This window comes from Rhopalosiphum padi, chromosome 2, assembly GCF_020882245.1.
Source record: "Rhopalosiphum padi isolate XX-2018 chromosome 2, ASM2088224v1, whole genome shotgun sequence".
In the NCBI taxonomy this organism is placed as follows: domain Eukaryota; kingdom Metazoa; phylum Arthropoda; class Insecta; order Hemiptera; family Aphididae; genus Rhopalosiphum; species Rhopalosiphum padi.
The window spans coordinates 25,424,657-25,444,623 of NC_083598.1; the positions used below are offsets into that span (position 1 = coordinate 25,424,657).

Consider the following 19,967-nt stretch of genomic DNA (forward strand, 5'->3'; position numbering starts at 1 on the left):
CTTTGTACTTACAACATGGTCTTAACAATTATAGTTATAGTAATAATTATAACAAAACATATACAATTTACATACAACTTAAATGTGCAATAATCAAACCAAATAAATTCAAACAACATTCATATTTCTCGTGTTATTAAATAAATTATTACACACCAATTATTCACCTAGTTTTGCCATCTCTAATTATTGTAAAGTGTATGAAATAATAATACATTATATATTAATTATGTTGCTATTTGAAAATGCAGGGATAATTTTTTACCACTGCATAGTATATATTTTAATTAACATAATATTATATTCATTTTAAAATAAAAGCTTCTAAAAATAATTGTAATTTAAAAGTACCAATGATATCATTATACCATGCATAGAATGATACCTAACCAAAAGAAGTATAAAAATTGATTTATGAAACCTCAAAAATAATAAATATTAATATATTTGAAACTGAATTGTTTAAATATCTGAGAAATGTATGAATATTTTCATTAGTAAATTTAAAAAATCATGATTTATTAAAAATTTAAAATAAGATCCCACACAGTACTAACCCCAGTGTACTGTAATTTAATATTTATAACTCTGAATTAAGTATTCATTTTACTACACAAAATTGATTAAAAGTAAAATTCATAGTTTTTTAAATGTCTAATAATTTATTATTCATACAAATTGATTTTTTATTAAAAAAAATTATAACACAATTAACACATTTTAATAATATGACAATAGGTAATTTAGTCATTAACATGAAACTATACTTTAGAGTTGGCATCACCATGAAATAAAATATAAAAAGATAAATAAAAGAACAGCATATTAATTGATAATAAATTATTTAATAATACTAGAATTATATACTGGTGGGATATATCTTAACAATATGGTGAAAAAATATTAAAATTCAGTTAGCATAACACATAGATGATATCTCATAAATATATAATAATTAAAATTAGAATGTTCAACTCATTTTACTATTAAAATAAAATAACAAACTTTAAAAAAAATGAACTATAACACGCAATGCTTTTAATTTTATTTTAACATAGTTTATAATTAAATACAACCACTAGAGTGCCATAAAGGAATTAACCAACACAATTTGGTTTCAATTGATAATAAATTACTTATACTTAATACATAATATAAGAATGGTAACTTTGTGGAAAACCAAGATAATAGTTACTGGTTGCCGATAACACACATCCTTAAACAGTATTTAATTAGAGAACCCTCATCACTTGTCAGTCTACATGAAAATCTTTTATTTTTATATCTTGCACAATAGCTTCATCCCATGGTCCGTAAATGTTGTCTTTGAATGAATGCCATTTAACAAAATAGTATGGGCACATCAGATTAATGAATAAGACAGTGAGTATAAATAGTCCACTCATTAATGATGACACCCTTACACATAATACAAAGGTAACAGTTACAAATGACAATAAGATGGTAATGGAAGATTTGATCGGCGATAAAAGTATTGGTGATACAGCAAAACACTGTACTGCTATTGTGATAAACACAAACACGTGGAAAGCTGTTTGTAGTCTTGAGCACAAACAGATTGAACCGAATAAGGCAGCATTTAATGAAAGCGATGTTGATACTATAACTGCAGAAACCCCATAATCAAAAAATACAAGATGTACACACATCATTACCGTAGTTGTGGCATATATGGTGTCAGTGCTTATAGTTTCGGTCAATGTTTTCAACACAGGTGATAAAACATAACCAGATACCACAAATGCACACGCAGATTTCATCAACCATAATGGAATTGTTTTGCAATTTTCATAAAGCAAGAGGTAAATGATAAAACTAAAACTTGTAGTAGAAATTAGCAATAATAGAGGAGAAATTAAATTGCAATTCAGAGCATAAAAAGATAATGCAAAAATTACCACTATACATAATCTTTGAGTAATTAAACCAGCTCCAAGGATTGCTTCTAGAAGTGTAAGTTTTCTTACATGAAGGTTTTTTCTCAATTCTTCTAGGAAAGACTTATCGGTATAGTTATCTGGATAACCTTCATTGGAATAAAGGTTCTTTTTCCATGGTTTAAGCTTTAGGTGACCACGAGGGTGACCATTACAAATAGTTCCATTTTGATATTTTACTTTAGTCGAATATTGGGATGACTTGACAATGCCATTATCTAAAATAAAACAATTTTATCATTAATAAATGAATTTTATTATAAATATCTGATCAGAAAGATATACAATACTACAATTTCAGAAAATTTCATGTAGAGTATAACGTAAAAATTAAATGGTTTAATTTAAAATTAAATAAGAACTGTCTTTTAATTAAAAAAAAAAAAACTAGTTTAACAAGATTATTTTCATATGCTCTAAAAAGGTTAAATTAGGTTAAGTGGACAAATGCTAAAAGTTAATAGTTTCAATTGATGATTTATATAATTACCTATGTTAATTTAGTAAATTGTACAACAATATTTATTTTATTTTCCATTCAATGTAAGATACCCACTAACATGTTATGGTCCAAAATTTGAATCATTTATAGATAAAAATAAACAGGTATATTATTGATTTTTTTTTATACACAGCCAGCTGAATAGGCTTGTGAATAGGCCAAATAGACTTTTCCCATGTGTAGTTTTAAACTAAAATGCAACTATTTGTATAATATTTACTATAATTTGTACAATTTAAAAAGATTGTAAAAAAACTCAATAGTGTTGTCAGAAATGTATTACATATAAAATGCCTATTCTCCTATATAGTATACATAAGGATAAGAATAATATAACATAAAATATAGAAATTATACATTGAACAGCATTTAACTGATTGAATTACTTAGGTATAGCTAAAAAATTACATTAAATATTATCATAAAAACAATTTTATGGGTTTAAAATTCATAAATTATTTGAAAAACATAGAATTCAATATGTATTGTTATAGATATAGTTTCAATATTTTTGAATCATATAGATAGCCATTTTTTTAATTATTCAATTAATAATATTATTTGTATAATTTTGCGAATAAATTATAGAAATAAAATGAAAACAAAAGTAAATATTGTAGTTGACACTATAACATTCCATGAAAAAATCAAAATAAAATACATAGTTTACCAAATAATAATTATTCATAATGTAGTATTAAGTAAATACTAAACATTAAGCAATGTTACTAAATAATATAATTTTTCAAATAAATGTTACCTATTTATTTATTTTGAGCTTATAAATAAATTTATTTTCTTAAAGAAAAACATATTCTTTATGATACTTATGGCTTTATAATTATAGCATGGCATATCCGGGTAGTTTATAGACACAGCTTATAGGAAAACATACAGTTTGTAGAGAGAAAAAGAAAGCATTTTATCGCAACAATGAACTTATACAGCTGGTACATATTTTATCGCATGTTCTGCTTTATTTATACATAAATCTACTTATTTTTCTATTTCTTTAAATTGTCAAGCTTTATTTCTATGTTTAACTTAAATTTATCAATAATACACTATCTACGTAAAATTAAATACAATATGATAATTGATTGGTATCAAATGAAATATTTTAAGAAAACTGAAATATATCATTAATATATTATCTATTAAATCTATAATTATCTATGAGAACCTACCTAATAGAATATTACATTATTAAAACTTAAATTAACTACCTAATACATTAAATCATGTCAAAAATCAAAATAACACAATGATTATAATATGCTGTTGTTGAGTGTTGGTATCATAAAAAAAACCAAATGGATTGTACCATTATGCAATAGGTAAAAATTGAATATATTAATAAAACATTACCTAAGCAAACCAAACAAAGCACTGTGATCTAAAATTTAATAAAATATTTCAGTGATATAAATGTATAATAAAAAAAATATTCCTTCATATATCTAATAAGTAAAATATAAAATATAAATTATTACTATCACAATTTTTGGCTTTTTCACTAAGGCTTTAATCTTTATTACTCCTATTATAGTTTTCATTAATTCTTTAACTGACTGAAGTTATAGTTTTTTTTTCTTCACTTTTCATACTATTATATAATGGATTTGAACCCTAAAGATAAAGTTACATTTTATTCAAAATATTATGTCTTTAATGCCTATATAATTTTCTTTAAGATGTTTGAAGTTTTTATTTTTAGTTTCTTGTGATTATCCACTTATTCGCTCAATTGATACATGCGGCCACAGATATATGTGGTTATTTAACCTATTCTATAATACAGCTATTGAGGATTACTTTATTATGACTAAATCAATAATTAGTTATGAAAAAATGAATAAAAACAGGCAACTAATCTAAAGATAATTTTGTTCTTTATAAGCGTTAACAAATAAGCGGGTATGTTGAAAAAATAAATTGAAATTGTACGTTTCTGAAATATTAATAAATAGTTTTTTTATATTAAATTTAATTCAGCAATTATATAGATAACAAACAAAATAAAATATGTAATGTATACCAACATTTGCTCAGAATAAAGAATACTCATTAAATTATTTGATGAAATTAACAATGTTTTCAAATATATATAAATTATTTTACAGAACAATATTGATTATGTAGATAAGAAAAAAATGAACATTTTTAAACAATTTTAGTTATTTGTGTAGGTACTACTTATTTCTTTATTTACATAGTAATTGCTTTAATTTTTTGGAAAAATGATTTTAACCACCTTTTTTTTTTAAATTTTAGACTACTGTGCAGCGCATGATGATGATGAACACGGAAAAGTGATTAGATTATAATGATTATATACTAAAAAGTGTAGGTATGGTCGGAAAACTGTCTGCTATATAAAACTCTACGGCTAGCCGAACTTAGTGTTCGACATCCGTTCCACTTACTTTTACCGGATGACAGGTACGTCGATTTGGTGACATCAGTCATACATGACATCAAGGGACGGCAGTTGAACAGAAACATGCGTGTCGCGATTCAACGGCCTCGGCGACGTGAACGGCGGCGGTGGAACCGTCATCAACTGATAAATATGCCGACGGAAACACAAACCAAATGCAAATGATCGTTTACCCAAAGACGAGTCAAACATATTATTTAATATTTTGTTTACCAGCGAAGCGCACACGCCTCTGAAATCACAAGATAATCGTTACTAATGATATGCATTATACCTATTATCATAATATATTATTATTCATCATATTTTATCGTAGTTGTCGTCTGTGGTTTGACTGGTTTCGTCATTCGTTATGGTATGTAATAAAATAACATTTTTTACTATATTATTTTTATTATCATCATCGACGTTTGAAGGACTCCGCTGATAAGAAAGTGATAATGTCGACGACGACGATGCACTGACTATGCACGCACAAATCATGGATCTTATAGCAGGAAAAATGTCGCATTTTCCATGACGCCGTTATGTCGTTTATCAATTTCCACGATATTATAGTCCACTGCAGATTTTTAATCTAAAATAATATTGATTATTGATGAAGACGATGAAGTATTGAACACAAATAATTAAAGTATACGTAATAACTAATAATATATAATAATTATAATAAAAAGTACATATTAATTCGTGGTGTTAAAGACTGAGGTACCATATATTATATAATAATTTACTATTGTAGAATAATTTTTAATTTTTTTTTGTATGGTAAATAATTATTATATACGTCATGGCAAAAAGTTTCAAGACTTCACAAATAATATTATTTGAATTGCTACAAAATTAGTAACCACTAAGATCGTTTTTTTGTTTAAATAACCTATTTAATTTTTTTAAATTTAAAATTCAAATATCTATAGGATAAAAAAATGTTGCTTATTCTTTTTCGGAATGTATTAATGGCAATAAGAACATTATGAGGAAATATTTATTACAATAGTATCTGTAATAGTGTAATCTATATAATTTACATCGTTTATATTTTACAATATTTTATATTTTTATAAACGATTTTCTAACAGTAATTTCACACTTGAACATATTATTATTATTATTGTTATTGTTAGTCGACGATGCAAAATTTTACAAAAATATTAGTTAGTATTAAATTACAGTTTGATTTAAATAATATTTCAAAATAATTAATGTTTTACAATTATATTTTATTTCTTTTTCTATTTTTAAACCCACTAAATTTTATTTTATTATTCTCTGGGAAACATTAATTTTTCAAAAGTTACTATACAATATGCCTACCTATATATTATATAATATACTCGTACAGTCGTACATGATACTGGGGTCTGGGATAAAATATGATTTAAAATTTTCTTTCGGTGATCATTTACATTTTATTAGAAATAGGGCTTTCGCTAAATAAATATATTTATTTATAAATTTTTAATTTATATACAAATAAATTTTTTAAAGCGGTCTTTTAGACGTTTTAGAGATAAATCTGCATTTCCTGCATTAGTCTGATTTCATCTTGACTATATAATTTATATGCACTCCTTATTTGTATAGTCAAATTGCACATTCAATAGGCGCAACTAGGTCAATATTTTGGATGCTGTACAAATTGTAAAGAATTCCCAGACCCCCAGACACCACACTGTATATTCATATTAAAAATAATTTTAAATATGTATATTTATGTACTATTCTTCGACATGTGTATAATGTGTAATGTGTAAAACTGTAAAACGCTATTACATAGCTTAACAAAATAAAATCGTCACAACTGTTTTAAGTGTTTTAACATAGTTTTTTTGTCAAGTAATTTAAATTGTTATTATGTAGTTTAGTCTTCAGGACAACGTGATTCGCTCTCTCGAGTCTCGATTACTCAAATCTACAATAACGCCATTATTATAATTATTTTTATTCAGTTGAGCACTTTTAAAATCGAGCTAATTCAAACTAGAAGTAAACTACAACATAAAAATAAAATACATAGATCGGCTAGATCATCATCAATTTATTTTTCAGTATTTTTTTTTTTTCAATATACTTTATATAGATACCTATACGTCGGCACACCTACTATAACTTAATATATTATTTATTTTAAAATATGGGTAGTAGGTAATATCTATTGGTAATAATATAAACAATAAAATATTTGGTTTTTATAAAAATACCATAAGAATTTATTAACAATCAAATTTAACAATTTACTTGTGTTAAAACGAATTATAAAGCAGGAAACCATATAATGCGTTCGAATTCATAATATGCTATCCTGCTCCTGCATCCTGCTATAGATAAAGAAAAATAGTGTTAACCTGAGGTCTGTGTTCAAAATATTCCATCATTCATCAATATATAATATAATAATATTATTATGATTATTGAACACATATATGGGTGTGTACAAACTTTTTTCACGGGGTATTATGCCTGCAGTTTATTTCAAAATAGTTCAATCTTTGACTTCCTTTAAAAGGGCATAAATCAAAAATGTTTTTAAATTAATTTTCACACAATTACAAAATTCATAAAACAATAATCAATATGTATGAGGAAAAATATAATTTTTTGAAATGTATTGCTAATAGTTATGAATTTAATTTACGTAATATTCTATTATATATAGTTTTCTAATCTTTAATAAAAAGGATAAACATTTTTAAACTCTTAAATATGTAAGCTTAACTGATTTTTGTTTTTAATACGGTTTTTAAACTATACCTAAATTAAGAGTAAAGACAAAAAACCAAAAAAAAGAACAACAAACCTGCAGCTAGTCCGGCATCCCCCTACGCACGCCAATGCTGTTATATTGTTCTATACAACATTAAATAAATTAAAAATTATTTTATATTATTTTGTAGCTAGGTACATAAAAGGCAGGTTCCACAAATCACCTGTGCAACCTGTTTTAATAACGTCATGGCGTCATATCAATAATGCCACATATATACCCTATAATATAAATGCTGCAGTTTTAAAAAGGTTCTTAATAATTGCGTTCGATTTAAAACGAAAAAAGTCTACTATTTAACGAGTTTACCAATAAATTGGCATTGATTTATTGAATTGTATTCCTTATGAAAATATTTACAAAATAATATACTCGAGATTATAACCACTCCTAGAGATAAACAATAAACTGTAAACATCATATACCTGCTACAACATTACTTAATATTTCAAGATTTCCTATAAATGAAATACTTTTTTTTTATTTGTTATTATTTATTATATATAGATAGAGTATAAAAGAGCTAGCTATGTAAGTATTATAGAGTATATAGGGTAGAGATGGCCAATTTGCGGCTCACGAACCACATTAGCTCTCGTCATTGTCAGACGCGACTCGCGTCTTATAAAATTAAAATTTACATATTATATTATTATTATAAATTTAAATATTTAGGTATATAATTTTTACATTTATGAAAAATTATCAAATTATATAAAATATATCATTGTATTTATACAATAAGTGGCCCATAAACGGCATAAACCTATTCATGTTGACCACCCCTCGTATAGACTATAGAGTATATAAAATACTCGTAAATTCCTTGACATTTTATTGATGTAATTATTTAATATAAGTTGCTATTGTAAACATGCTTACTATTTTTATTTTAAATCATAATAAGTAAATAAAAATTAATATACTATAATTAAATCGTTTAGGTAGGTACTTTAATCTTTTTATCACGAAAATGGCGAATTATATATTGGATATTATAGTAATTATTATATATACAATCAAATACACCATACAGCATACACCGACTACCTAATACACCACTGCTTGACTGCTTGAAATATTAATTGCAGTTTTTTTTCTGTATTATACGTGGGGTTTCTCGGTGTTTTTAATCAATGAATTAACAAAACAATAAACGAAAAAAACAGTAGAATATACGTAAATCGACATTGAAGTTTTTAAATTGTTTTCAAGATTTAATCTCATTATATTTAATATACAAATACAAGTACAACAAGTGTATACAATCCAGTTGTACATTAAATAATATTTTTTCCAAACGGAGGAGTAAAATAGCCATTCGTTAGCTTTAGAACGGCGAACTGCGCCTTAAAAAGAACGTAATTCAACGGAAAACTATCGCGGAAAACATGGTTACGATAGACGGTACTCACACCACAAACTAAAATGAAAATTCTAGAAACCGTATAACAAATAAATACACCGTCCGGACATATGTACTTGAACATAATAATAATCAATAACTATTAATTATTATTATTATTATATTCAAGTACACCTATACCTGTATTTGTATAGATAACTTTATTTAACCAATTAACTGAATTAACTATACAAATCAAATCTATTTGACTAAAATAAGTTGTACTATAGGTTCACAATCTATCACAACTATATTGTAAAAAAAAAAAAATAGAACTTAATTTACTATATTTTATTTTGAATACAATCTTTAAGTGGGACTCTATATACAACTAATAACTATTACTTAATTTAAGTATGATCCAAGTTCATTGAGCTCAATATTAATTCATTATTTATTTATTTTTAATATTACCCAGATGTAATCAGTGGCGTGCTCACGGGGGGGATCAGGGTGTCATATCCTCCCATTTGGATTTTTTTGTAATGATATAATATCTACATGAAAAAAAAAAATATAGGGTCTGTGACAAGTCAAAAATGAATATCCCCCTCACCCCTTTCAAAAAAGCTGAGCACGCCACTGGGTGTAATAAATATAATAATAATAATAAAAGTCTTATCTATTATTATTTAGTGAGATTCGTATGATAAGATAAAGTTGCGTCTATACATTTTCAGTCAAAATAAAAACATTTTTAATAATAATTAATTAGAATTTTTATTTTTTTCATCACAGCAATTATTCTATATTCGTATATCATACACCTAATTTAGGAAATATTGTTACTTTATAATATTGTTCAATACTTATATATTTCATCCGGGTTTGATACTAAAAATGAAACGTGCAGTAACAACGCTCATTATGCGCCGTATCTCCAGTCTCAAATCATAACGTTTTTCATATGAAATTTCATATTAATACGTCTCATATTAAAAATTAAGACTAAATAAAAGGTAGGTATCAGCTACTTGAAAAAATTCAATATAAAATGCATGACCTAAATATTAAATAATAAGGTATTCTTGTCGTAGGTATGCGGTCTACCGCACACTTGTCGTCTACGATTTACCACGCATGTTTCTATATGTGAATATGTCTATACCACTACCACATAGGTAAAAAAAATCATAAATTAATACAAATATAAGATTAAAATATATTAATAATAGTAATAATTCAATAATATACACGTCACAATCTAATCCTAATATGGGCGCAACTAGGGGGAGCTTGGGAGTGCTTAGCACTCCTAAATTTTCTATACTGTTTTTTACAATGTTTGTAAATTTTTTGTTTTGATAGTTAATAATTTACGAGTATTGACCAGTAAAATTGATATGATGGATATTAATGGATATTTATGCATATTTCAAATGTGTTTATTATTGTAGACGGTAAGGCCTTCAGTATACACAAATACGTAGAATCTGAATTTTTTTTAAGAGGACGTAGTAGCCGCATGTGTTGTCTCCGTCTTAAACACGTACGACATGGCAAATTTCGTTTACCAGTTTCAGTATTGTACTGTTAGTTTTTATATTAGAGTGAATTTACCTATTATAAAATTTAAAGGTAAGATTATTATCTAGGGCCTTGCGTAGCTTTTTAATGATATTATTATTTTTAAGTAAGTTATGATCTTTTTGAAACTGTACATTTTAAAATGATCATAGCTGTTAGATCCTTGCAGTTAACAATTGCCTGTGAAAGATCTTTTTCTGTAATGCGAAGAAGTGAAGAATTGGCTTCTAACAAGCATGCAACAAAATAGTTTTAAAAATCTAGCTTTAATATGTATTAAAAGAGAAATTACCAATATATAGCAAAAATACTGAAAACATTTTAAATAAGTTTGCATTAACTAATAACAGAAAAATTAATTTATTATAACAATAGATGAGTATTATGATATTATATGCCATACTATATTAAACATTTTTTTGTGTAAAATAATTTTGCCTATCATAAATAATGGGGGAGAGGCTCTCATGTTGTACTATAGGTTTTAGCACTCCCATACATTTTACCATAGTGCGCCCATGAATCCTATACCTAAAAATATAGATAAAAAATATGCATTAATTCATTATATATGTATATAGGTATTATAGGTACAATATAATATGTCAATATATTGTATTGAAAATTAAAAATATGTTTTAACATTTTTTTAAAAGCATTCAAATATATTATCATTTTTATAGGCGCAAATAGCGTTTGAAATTTGGGGGGGCTGAAGCCCTAGCTGCTGAATGAAGCATTTATGCAACTAATCAACACCTTATAAAAAATTGTTGAATACAACATATATGTATACGTATACGGTATACCTATATAGGTATATACACAATAATACAATATACCTAAGTACCTAACAGGTATACCTGTTATTATAGTATACTGTATACTTTATAGCCGGTATAAGCATATAAAATATGACGTATATTTACATATAATTTGCTATAACTCAAAAACGAATTATTATTGTAAATTATTGACATTTTTACCAAATATTTATATTAGCGTTATCTATTTACGATTGAATTTTCAAAATATTTCAACTTTTTTTAAGCTATTTATAGACAATTGACAATCTCGATTTTTCTGTTTTTTTTTTTTTGAAATGCCTATAAAAAATTTGGCAATCCAAAAAATCTTTAAAATTTAATACAAGGTTTGTTATAAATTGTACTTATTGTAGTAAGTCACAATTTTTGTTTATAAGCATTTAAAGTTCAAATGTTTATATATCAAAATCGCGAAAATATGCAATGAAATTTGAAGGTAAATTTAAGGGCAAATTCAATACTGCTCATCCAAATATTTTTAAGGTTATTGACGTATTAATAAATCTACAATCTGAAACTCAAATTAAAGCTCGAAGTCAAATTAATACACCAAGATAAAAAAAAAACAGGAGCTCATTGCTCAAATAATCGATGAGTTTTCCTTAAATAATATAACACGCATTGAATTTATAAAAAAATCGTGCCAAAAAAATTTGCCAATAATTTAAATTTTTGATTTTTTTAAATTTTTTTTATATATATACACATATTTTTTTAACTTACTATTTAATTCACAATAACGCAATAATATAATATGCTATTTTATATAATTTTTTATACATTTTTTTAAATATTTTTTAAACTAAAATAATACGTGCTTTTTATATTTAATTTTTATACATTTTTTTATAATTTACTTAGTGTTCACCAATACATTTTTAACCACACCTCTTTTGAGACAGTCCTAAGTCTGTATGAAGTGGGAAGGAATTTGTGTTGTAAAAAACCGGAGCCGTTTGGGTAATTTCCTGTTTGTAAAACCTTTTTTGACGGGAGCCGTTTAGGAAAACGGGAGCCGAATGGGCTACGTCCGAATACACGATTATAATAAGTTCCTTCTTTAAAATCAGTGGGTAATCTGTGTATAGGTATTAACCATTAGATAGTTACTCAAGTTACTGTGTTTATAGATAAGTATAAATCCTTTATTTACTATCAATGGGCTATGACTATTACTATATAGCCCTCACAAGTTCGCCATACCCACCAGAGAATAGAATAATATGGCTAGGTATGAATTTTGTAGCTGTTGTCTGTTGGCTGTTATAGAAATGTCTATTTATCGGTGTAACAAATAATGGCCCGTTTAAGGAGGGAGAGGCAAAATGTTTTAAGTCTAAGATTAATATTTTTTGAATTGCAAAAAAATAACTAAAATTATGGATGGAAAATCATTAATTTTTGTTAAAATATGTTAAATATATCAATGCGCTAAAATGCGAAATCATAATAATTGTAAAAGACTAAAATCGTGTGTTAAAGCCATTGACTACTGAGGTAAATGACGAATAACAATACACGATATTATATATTATTACCTATATTATATATTTGTATTTTGTATCAAGCTCAACTGCTCAAGTAAAGCTAAATACCACAACTAACGTTAAACGTGGTAAATAATGCTAAATAATATCAGATACTAGATATCACGGACCGGTTATCAGTAATCATTTCACCCGCCACCCAACCGACATCTGTTTTGCACGTCGTCGGTGTGACAGTAACAATAATAACAAGTATTAAAATCAAAACAATTTCAGCATTCAATATACATTAATAATATAAATATATCATCAAAAAAAATAACAATAATATTTACCAATCGTTAACACAATAAAGTCTAACTAATAATAATATCTTTAGTTCATTTTATAGTTTATGATTATAATAATAGCTGGACACTTGATGGATGACAAATAAAAAAATAAAAATGTAAATGATAATAATTATATTATAATAATGATACATCGTCGGCCGTCGTCGTTCCTTCTGTCACACCGTCCCCCCCGCGTCATTTATTAACGTACGGCAACTAAAACGAATTTTGTCCGCGAAACTTTCGATTACCAACAATGTTCGTAATATCATTATGTACCCGTCGGACACGTCCAAGTATAGACGTCAAATGTTGATCCGAATAAATGTTTTCCTGGCATTGGTAATAGGCAGTGGCCTGCTTTCGTTGGGTAAGTCATTATAGTCTGTGATTCGTATATTATGCATCTGTGTCGAATTTTCCTATTTTAATAATGACAATGGTTTCGAAAAATATTTTATTGTTGTCGTTAATTATTGTATTACCATTATGAGAAAAAATAGGCCCACATACTACGATGAGAGGAGACCATCGTTTTAAAGTGAAAATTACCATTTTTTATTTTCAATATAATTGCCTGCTTCTAATTTTTTATATTACTTATATCTTTGTTATTATTTTATTTTAGTCTTGTTGGCTATTTAAGTACATTGGTGATATGTTTCTTGTTAATAACCTGATAAATTAATTTTACTATTAAACATTAAAATACACAAATCTATAAAAAAAAGCAACAGTCTTGGGTAAAGTTAATATTGTATTACGAGTATAATGTAAAGATTATCAAAAAAATTTTCGATTATTTAAATTATTTGTTTGTATTGATACATTAGTTGACCTTTAAATCAGAATTTTAAAAAATGTTGCAACAAAATATTCTTTTTCATACTGAATACTTGTTTAGCATCTTTTGATACTAGGTACTACAGTTTTATAAAAATAAAATCTAAACATATAATTGAAACATTTGAATGCAAACCGTACATATTATAAACTGTTATTTATATTTTGATTGCCTATTATTTCAGGAATTATCTATTGCCTTGTATCAAATAATGGTACTCCTAAACAAGAACTTCAACTATCAAACAATAAAGAGTTTCAGCTCTTTGGATCTGCTGAATCCGAACAGAATATAAATCTTATTAATAAGTTGAAAAAGGACCTGGCTATTGCAAATGAGAAAATAGAACAACTTGAAAACAAGATGCAAGGATTTGATGAACGTATTAAAAAGCCTTATCCCAATGTCAAATATTTAAACTATCGTTCAAAAAAGCGTATTCTGGTAAGTCAACAAAAATGTACCCTCATCCAAATTCATAAATACAATTTTAAAATTAAGATACTATATTTAATCTCTTTCTCGTATAGCTGTATGCTCTTATTTTACAAATAAAAAATTATAAATACTTATGTCTTAATGTTCTTTAGCTAATGTGTTATTTTAATATAATCATTAACTAATCTAATGAGCATAATGAGCCATATTGATGAGGTTCTAAAAAAAAAGCTTTATTATGAAGAAGGTTTTTTTTTTTTATTAAAAATTAGATTTACCTAATCAGAACTATAAAATACTTATTATTGTGATTTGTAAAGCAGTTTACCAACCTTAAAATTGTATTTACTATATATTATATATTTTTCATTTTAAATAATATTATATTATAATTTTTCAGGTCACTGGTGGTGCTGGTTTTGTTGGATCTCATTTGGTCGATAAATTGATGAAAGCTGGTCATGACATTACTGTCGTAGATAATTTTTTCACTGGTGTTAAAGCAAATGTTGAACAGTGGATTGGCCATGCTAACTTTGAGTTAATTCATCAAGATATAGTCAATCCTCTCTTTGTTGAAGTAGATGAGATTTATCATTTAGCTTCACCTGCATCACCTCCACATTACATGTTCAACCCAGTAAAAACGATTAAGACTAACACGATAGGAACAATTAATATGTTAGGTTTGTAAAAAAAAAAAAATTATAATATAACAGAATTTATAGTAAAATATTAAATCAATTATTTATAATATACACATAATAAAATTCAAAAATAATAAATGCAATATAGTCATAAACTTTTCCATTATCTTTTATAAGTAATTAAAAATTATTTTATTTTATAAATATTATAATCTCTGTTTTATAAACATATAAGATATAACATTTGTGTTCAGCTGTTACAATTTTGTGTCTTTGGCTTTAATATAATAACAAATTAATATATTATCAAATTTAAACTTCAGAACATTATCTGTGTTCTCGGTTTATTTATTTTGATTTTCAAACTATAAGCTATGATATTTTTAAATTTTATATTTTACATGTTGGTGATTTGCTCAGAAAATAAATTACTGTAAAAAAAACAATGAGATAACACATAATTGTATTACCTCTAAATTTTATAATAGACTAATTAATTTTAATATTAAAGCCAACAACATAAATTTGGAATCACTGAACTCAAATTTACTATGGTGTTTGTTTGATGGAGATGGCACATGCTGGTTGATATCTTCCAAAGATTAAGCAATATTAAATATATTATAAATTATATACAATACAATATTTAACATATTAAATAATTAAATATTTTTTCTCAAGTGGTTCCAAATTCACTGCTATTTTGAACTGTAGTACAATTACAAAATTATTTTTGAGAATACTGTTTCTCCTAAAACAAAACATTTGAAGTAAATACATATTTAAGACATCAAATCTGTATATGATGTAGTTTATTTGTAGTTTTATATACATTTTTGTGGCTTATTTATATATTATAATAGACAATACTATTGTCTTGTTTTATTTGAAAATAAATGTATGAATTATAATAATTTGTATAAGAACACATTGAAAAATAATATAGTTCTGAATTATTATACTAAGTACAATTGTATTTTAGGATTAGCGAAGCGAGTCGGTGCCAAAGTCTTGATTGCCAGCACTTCTGAAGTTTATGGTGATCCTGAAGTACATCCACAGCCAGAAACTTATTGGGGACATGTCAATCCAATTGGTATATATTCAATAATATATAATTATTTTTATGTTATTAAGGCTAGATTGGCCTGATGAGTTACCGAGTAAAACTCGAAGGGCCGGTTATGAGTATTTTTTTTCAATCCGGCGCTGAATGTTATGATTGTAATTTGATGTGATAGCATATTTCTTTGATAGAATCTTATTACAGTACTTTCCTATTATACAAGACTACCATGATTTTTGATAACATCACAATCCTGTTATTTAAGACTACCAAAATGGTACTTTCCTGTTATATGAGACTACGGCTATTTTCATGACTACTACCCAAGACTACCTGTGTTTTCAGAGGTGTTTCACAAAACAACCGCAGTAATCTTATATAACGGAAGTAGTCGCAAAATTAGCCGTAGTCTCATATAACAAAAAAGTATCATTATTACAAATTTTATTTGATACATTTTAGTATTCTGAAAAATATAGCCCAAATCCTAGAATATTAAATGCATATTTTTTTATTTTATGTAGCTTTTCTAACAATTGTGTGTATTTTAAGTTGATACTTTAAAAATATAAAGCTCATTACTCTTTATTAGTTTTAGGACTAATTAATATTTTTAAACATTGTATTTAATGCATCAAGTTCTAAGCTTAAGTTTAACTTTATGTTATTTATTGTTTAACATTTTCATCCAATAACCAAAATTATTATGTGATTTAGGTCCACGGGCTTGTTATGATGAAGGTAAAAGAGTTTCAGAAACATTGAGTTATGCATATGCAAAGCATGAAAAAGTATCTGTACGTGTCGCCAGAATATTTAATACCCATGGACCTCGAATGCATATGAATGACGGGCGGGTAGTTTCCAACTTCATATTACAAGCTCTTCGAAATGAGCCGATTACTGTAAGAAATACAATATCATCAAATGTTCTAACTAATAATATATTATTTTTTCAATATTTTTTTTTTTGTAGGTGTATGGTAGAGGTAATCAAACACGTTCATTTCAATATGTATCTGATCTAGTTAACGGATTAATTGCCTTAATGGATTCTAATTATACCCAGCCAGTCAATCTTGGAAATCCAACTGAACATACTATTAATGGTAAGTTTTATTATTGATTCAATACCATTGTAAAATTTAAAGATTTTTAGCAAATAAGTATAGAATGAATACAGTTTTATAATACTATATAATTGTATTAAGTGTTAAGCAATATTTTAATATAGTTATCAATTAAATTTTCATAATTAACCTTATAGTGCATACTGTCGTTCTTGAATAATAACCACTTTAATATGTTTCAAAAAAAAATAATAACCAATATTATTTATTAGAAGTCATACAAGTTATATGGCCTACTAAAATGTAGATATTTTTAATCTCTGTAAGATAAAAGTAAGTATATTAAGACAAAAACATAAATAATATATACAGTGAAAACTCTTTACAACGAAAAACTCGTAAACATTACATAATAATGGTTGGTTTGCTTTATAATACATTAGTCAATTCATTCTCTATAACTTATAGTCACTCTCAATAACAAAACAATATTTTATGTTTCATAACACAATTTACATGTTATCATATTATAAATTATAAAAGTAATCGACAAAAATGCCAAAATTTTCAAGAACGATTACATTCTTTCATTATTTACTTTTTATATCGTAATAATACCGTTATTATCAATATCGAATATATTCATTTTATTATCAACGTAATTTCTAATAAAAATTTTGTTTTTTTTTTAAACCCTCTATTACGAAAACTTTCTTTAACGAAAGAAATCTCTTGATCCCTTCAGATTCGTTATTAAGAGTTTTCACTATATGTGTCCAATGTGTCAATTTAAGTATATTAAAAAAAAAAAAAGTGTACCAAGTCAACTGATAATAGTGCCTAAAAGCTATGGTGTATTATTGTAAAACACATAAATAAATAACAACCACAGTTAAATGTAATTTAAAAACAAAGTTTTTTTTTAATAGTCCAATTTACCAGTCAATTTTTGATAATTAATAGTTTATTATTTATATATTACAGAATTTGCTGTAATAATTAAAGGACTGGTTGGTGGAAAAAGTAAAGTAATTACAACACCTGCTGTAGAAGATGACCCACAAAGAAGAAAACCAGATATTACAAGAGCAATGACTTACCTAAATTGGAAACCTAAGGTATTTTTTTATGGTTTTGTAGTTTGTACTATAGAAATAATGTGAATTATATTATACTTGAATTTTCATATTGGTCTTAATGTATATAATTATTGATTAATATTATTTCATACGATATAAACATTATAAACTAAAAAATTTATTTGTTTTAAAACTAACTATAAACTTTTTTAAACTTTTTCTTTTTGGCTCTTGAAATGCTAGGCTGAAGTCATAACTGTTCCGATGAACTTATTATTATCCTATTAATCCAACTACAAGTTTGGAGAGACTATTTAAAATAGTGATTAAACAATTTTCTTTAATATAATATTATCAATTTCATTCCTGGTTTTAATAAACATTTATAAATTTACATTAATAAAATAATAGAGTAAATATAAATGTGTATGCTTTTACATACAAAAGTAAATAATATTTACTGTGTACATGCAGTGTGGCATGTCCACTTGTAAATCTGGATTTTATAATAGTAAAATGATTATACAATTTAAAACTATAAGCTTTACATCAATAATCAATGTCTTATGATCACGGCTTATCTATTATAGTATATATTTTAATCTTTTGATTCGATTATAGCCATTAATTATTTTAAAAACAGTAATTTTATTCACTATAATTAACATAATGTTCTTATTTTACAGGTGGGCTTAAAAGAAGGTTTAAAAATGACAATTGATTATTTTAAACAAGAAATAAAGAAATCACAAAAAAATGTTTGATATACAATATTTAAATATCATATTATATTACTTATGAGTTATTCATTTTTATTTCAATTGGTGTGAATAATGATGTTTTTATATGTTTTATACAATTAATTTATTTTAAATTTGTTAATAATTGAATTTCAACTGATTCTATGAAAATTTAGCATATTATGTAAATGTAACAATTGTTTTTTATTTATATTTATATTTATTAGTATTTTTTGTAAACTTCTGTGATCTCTATAACATTTTGTCTTATTGTGTTATGTAGTTATTTTCCTTTCGTTGCGTTTGTTAATTAAATCTGTTGAGACAAATTAATATATATTTTTTTTAATTAAAGAATTATTAATTGTTTGTCAGCAAATTACCTATATTAAATCATATAAACTTTAGTTTTCTACAGTGGTAGATAAAGGTTATAGGTCTAACCCGTAAATTACATAAAACAATAAAGAACTCACATGCCATTAACAATTTAAATAACGAAATAGACAATTTTTACAAATAAATATGAAATAGCTCATGTTATTAAAATCATTTCAATGGTTTGATGAAAATATTGGATAATTTTTGCCTTGGCATTAAATACACAGTAAACAGAATCAATAAATTGATTAAAGTATAAGTTCTTTATTATATCAATAGAGAACTCATTATTTTTTAAATATAATTAATTACCATAAAGATAGGTGGTAAGTTCTAAGAATTCTGAAGTGTACACATTTCTATAAGCTATGTGCAATAATTGATTATAAATACTTGTTGATTTGTAGTACCACAATGGCGCAAGTAACATAATGAGGTCATTATTAATTTTAAATGT

At 25.5% G+C, this 19,967-nt stretch overlaps 2 protein-coding genes across 2 annotated transcripts; one reads left to right on the forward strand and one right to left on the reverse strand.

Moving 5' to 3' along the window:
• Positions 1–825: 825 nt before the first annotated feature.
• Positions 826–5,437, reverse strand: LOC132921518 (phosphatidylinositol N-acetylglucosaminyltransferase subunit C). The gene is made up of 2 exons (XM_060984582.1): positions 4,887–5,437; positions 826–2,176 (listed from the first exon to the last, which is right to left on the reverse strand). Exons 1-2 carry the CDS (start codon positions 4,963–4,965, stop codon positions 1,254–1,256), a joined length of 1,002 nt encoding a protein of 333 aa, XP_060840565.1. The 5' UTR covers positions 4,966–5,437; the 3' UTR covers positions 826–1,253.
• Positions 5,438–13,128: 7,691 nt separating this feature from the next.
• LOC132922170 (UDP-glucuronic acid decarboxylase 1) lies at positions 13,129–19,486 on the forward strand. The gene is made up of 8 exons (XM_060985531.1): positions 13,129–13,615; positions 14,274–14,533; positions 14,928–15,213; positions 16,157–16,270; positions 16,958–17,145; positions 17,217–17,349; positions 18,295–18,428; positions 19,076–19,486. The coding sequence occupies exons 1-8, from the start codon at positions 13,519–13,521 to the stop codon at positions 19,151–19,153; spliced, it is 1,290 nt and encodes a 429-aa protein (XP_060841514.1). The 5' UTR covers positions 13,129–13,518; the 3' UTR covers positions 19,154–19,486.
• The last annotated feature ends 481 nt before the right edge of the window (positions 19,487–19,967 follow it).

What these genes read in the sequence shown, in the direction of transcription:
- LOC132922170 (XM_060985531.1), top strand. Translation starts at nt 13,519, where the DNA reads ATGTACCCGTCGGACACGTCCAAGTATAGACGTCAAATGTTGATCCGA. An exon ending in CAGTGGCCTGCTTTCGTTGG is followed by an intron (nt 13,616 to 14,273) that starts GTAAGTCATTAT and finishes CTATTATTTCAG; the next exon opens with GAATTATCTATTGCCTTGTA. An exon ending in TTCGAAATGAGCCGATTACT is followed by an intron (nt 17,146 to 17,216) that starts GTAAGAAATACA and finishes TTTTTTTTGTAG; the next exon opens with GTGTATGGTAGAGGTAATCA.
- LOC132921518 (XM_060984582.1), bottom strand. Translation starts at nt 4,965, where the DNA reads ATGTTTCTGTTCAACTGCCGTCCCTTGATGTCATGTATGACTGATGTC. An exon ending in GTACCTGTCATCCGGTAAAA is followed by an intron (nt 2,177 to 4,886) that starts GTAAGTGGAACG and finishes GTTTTATTTTAG; the next exon opens with ATAATGGCATTGTCAAGTCA.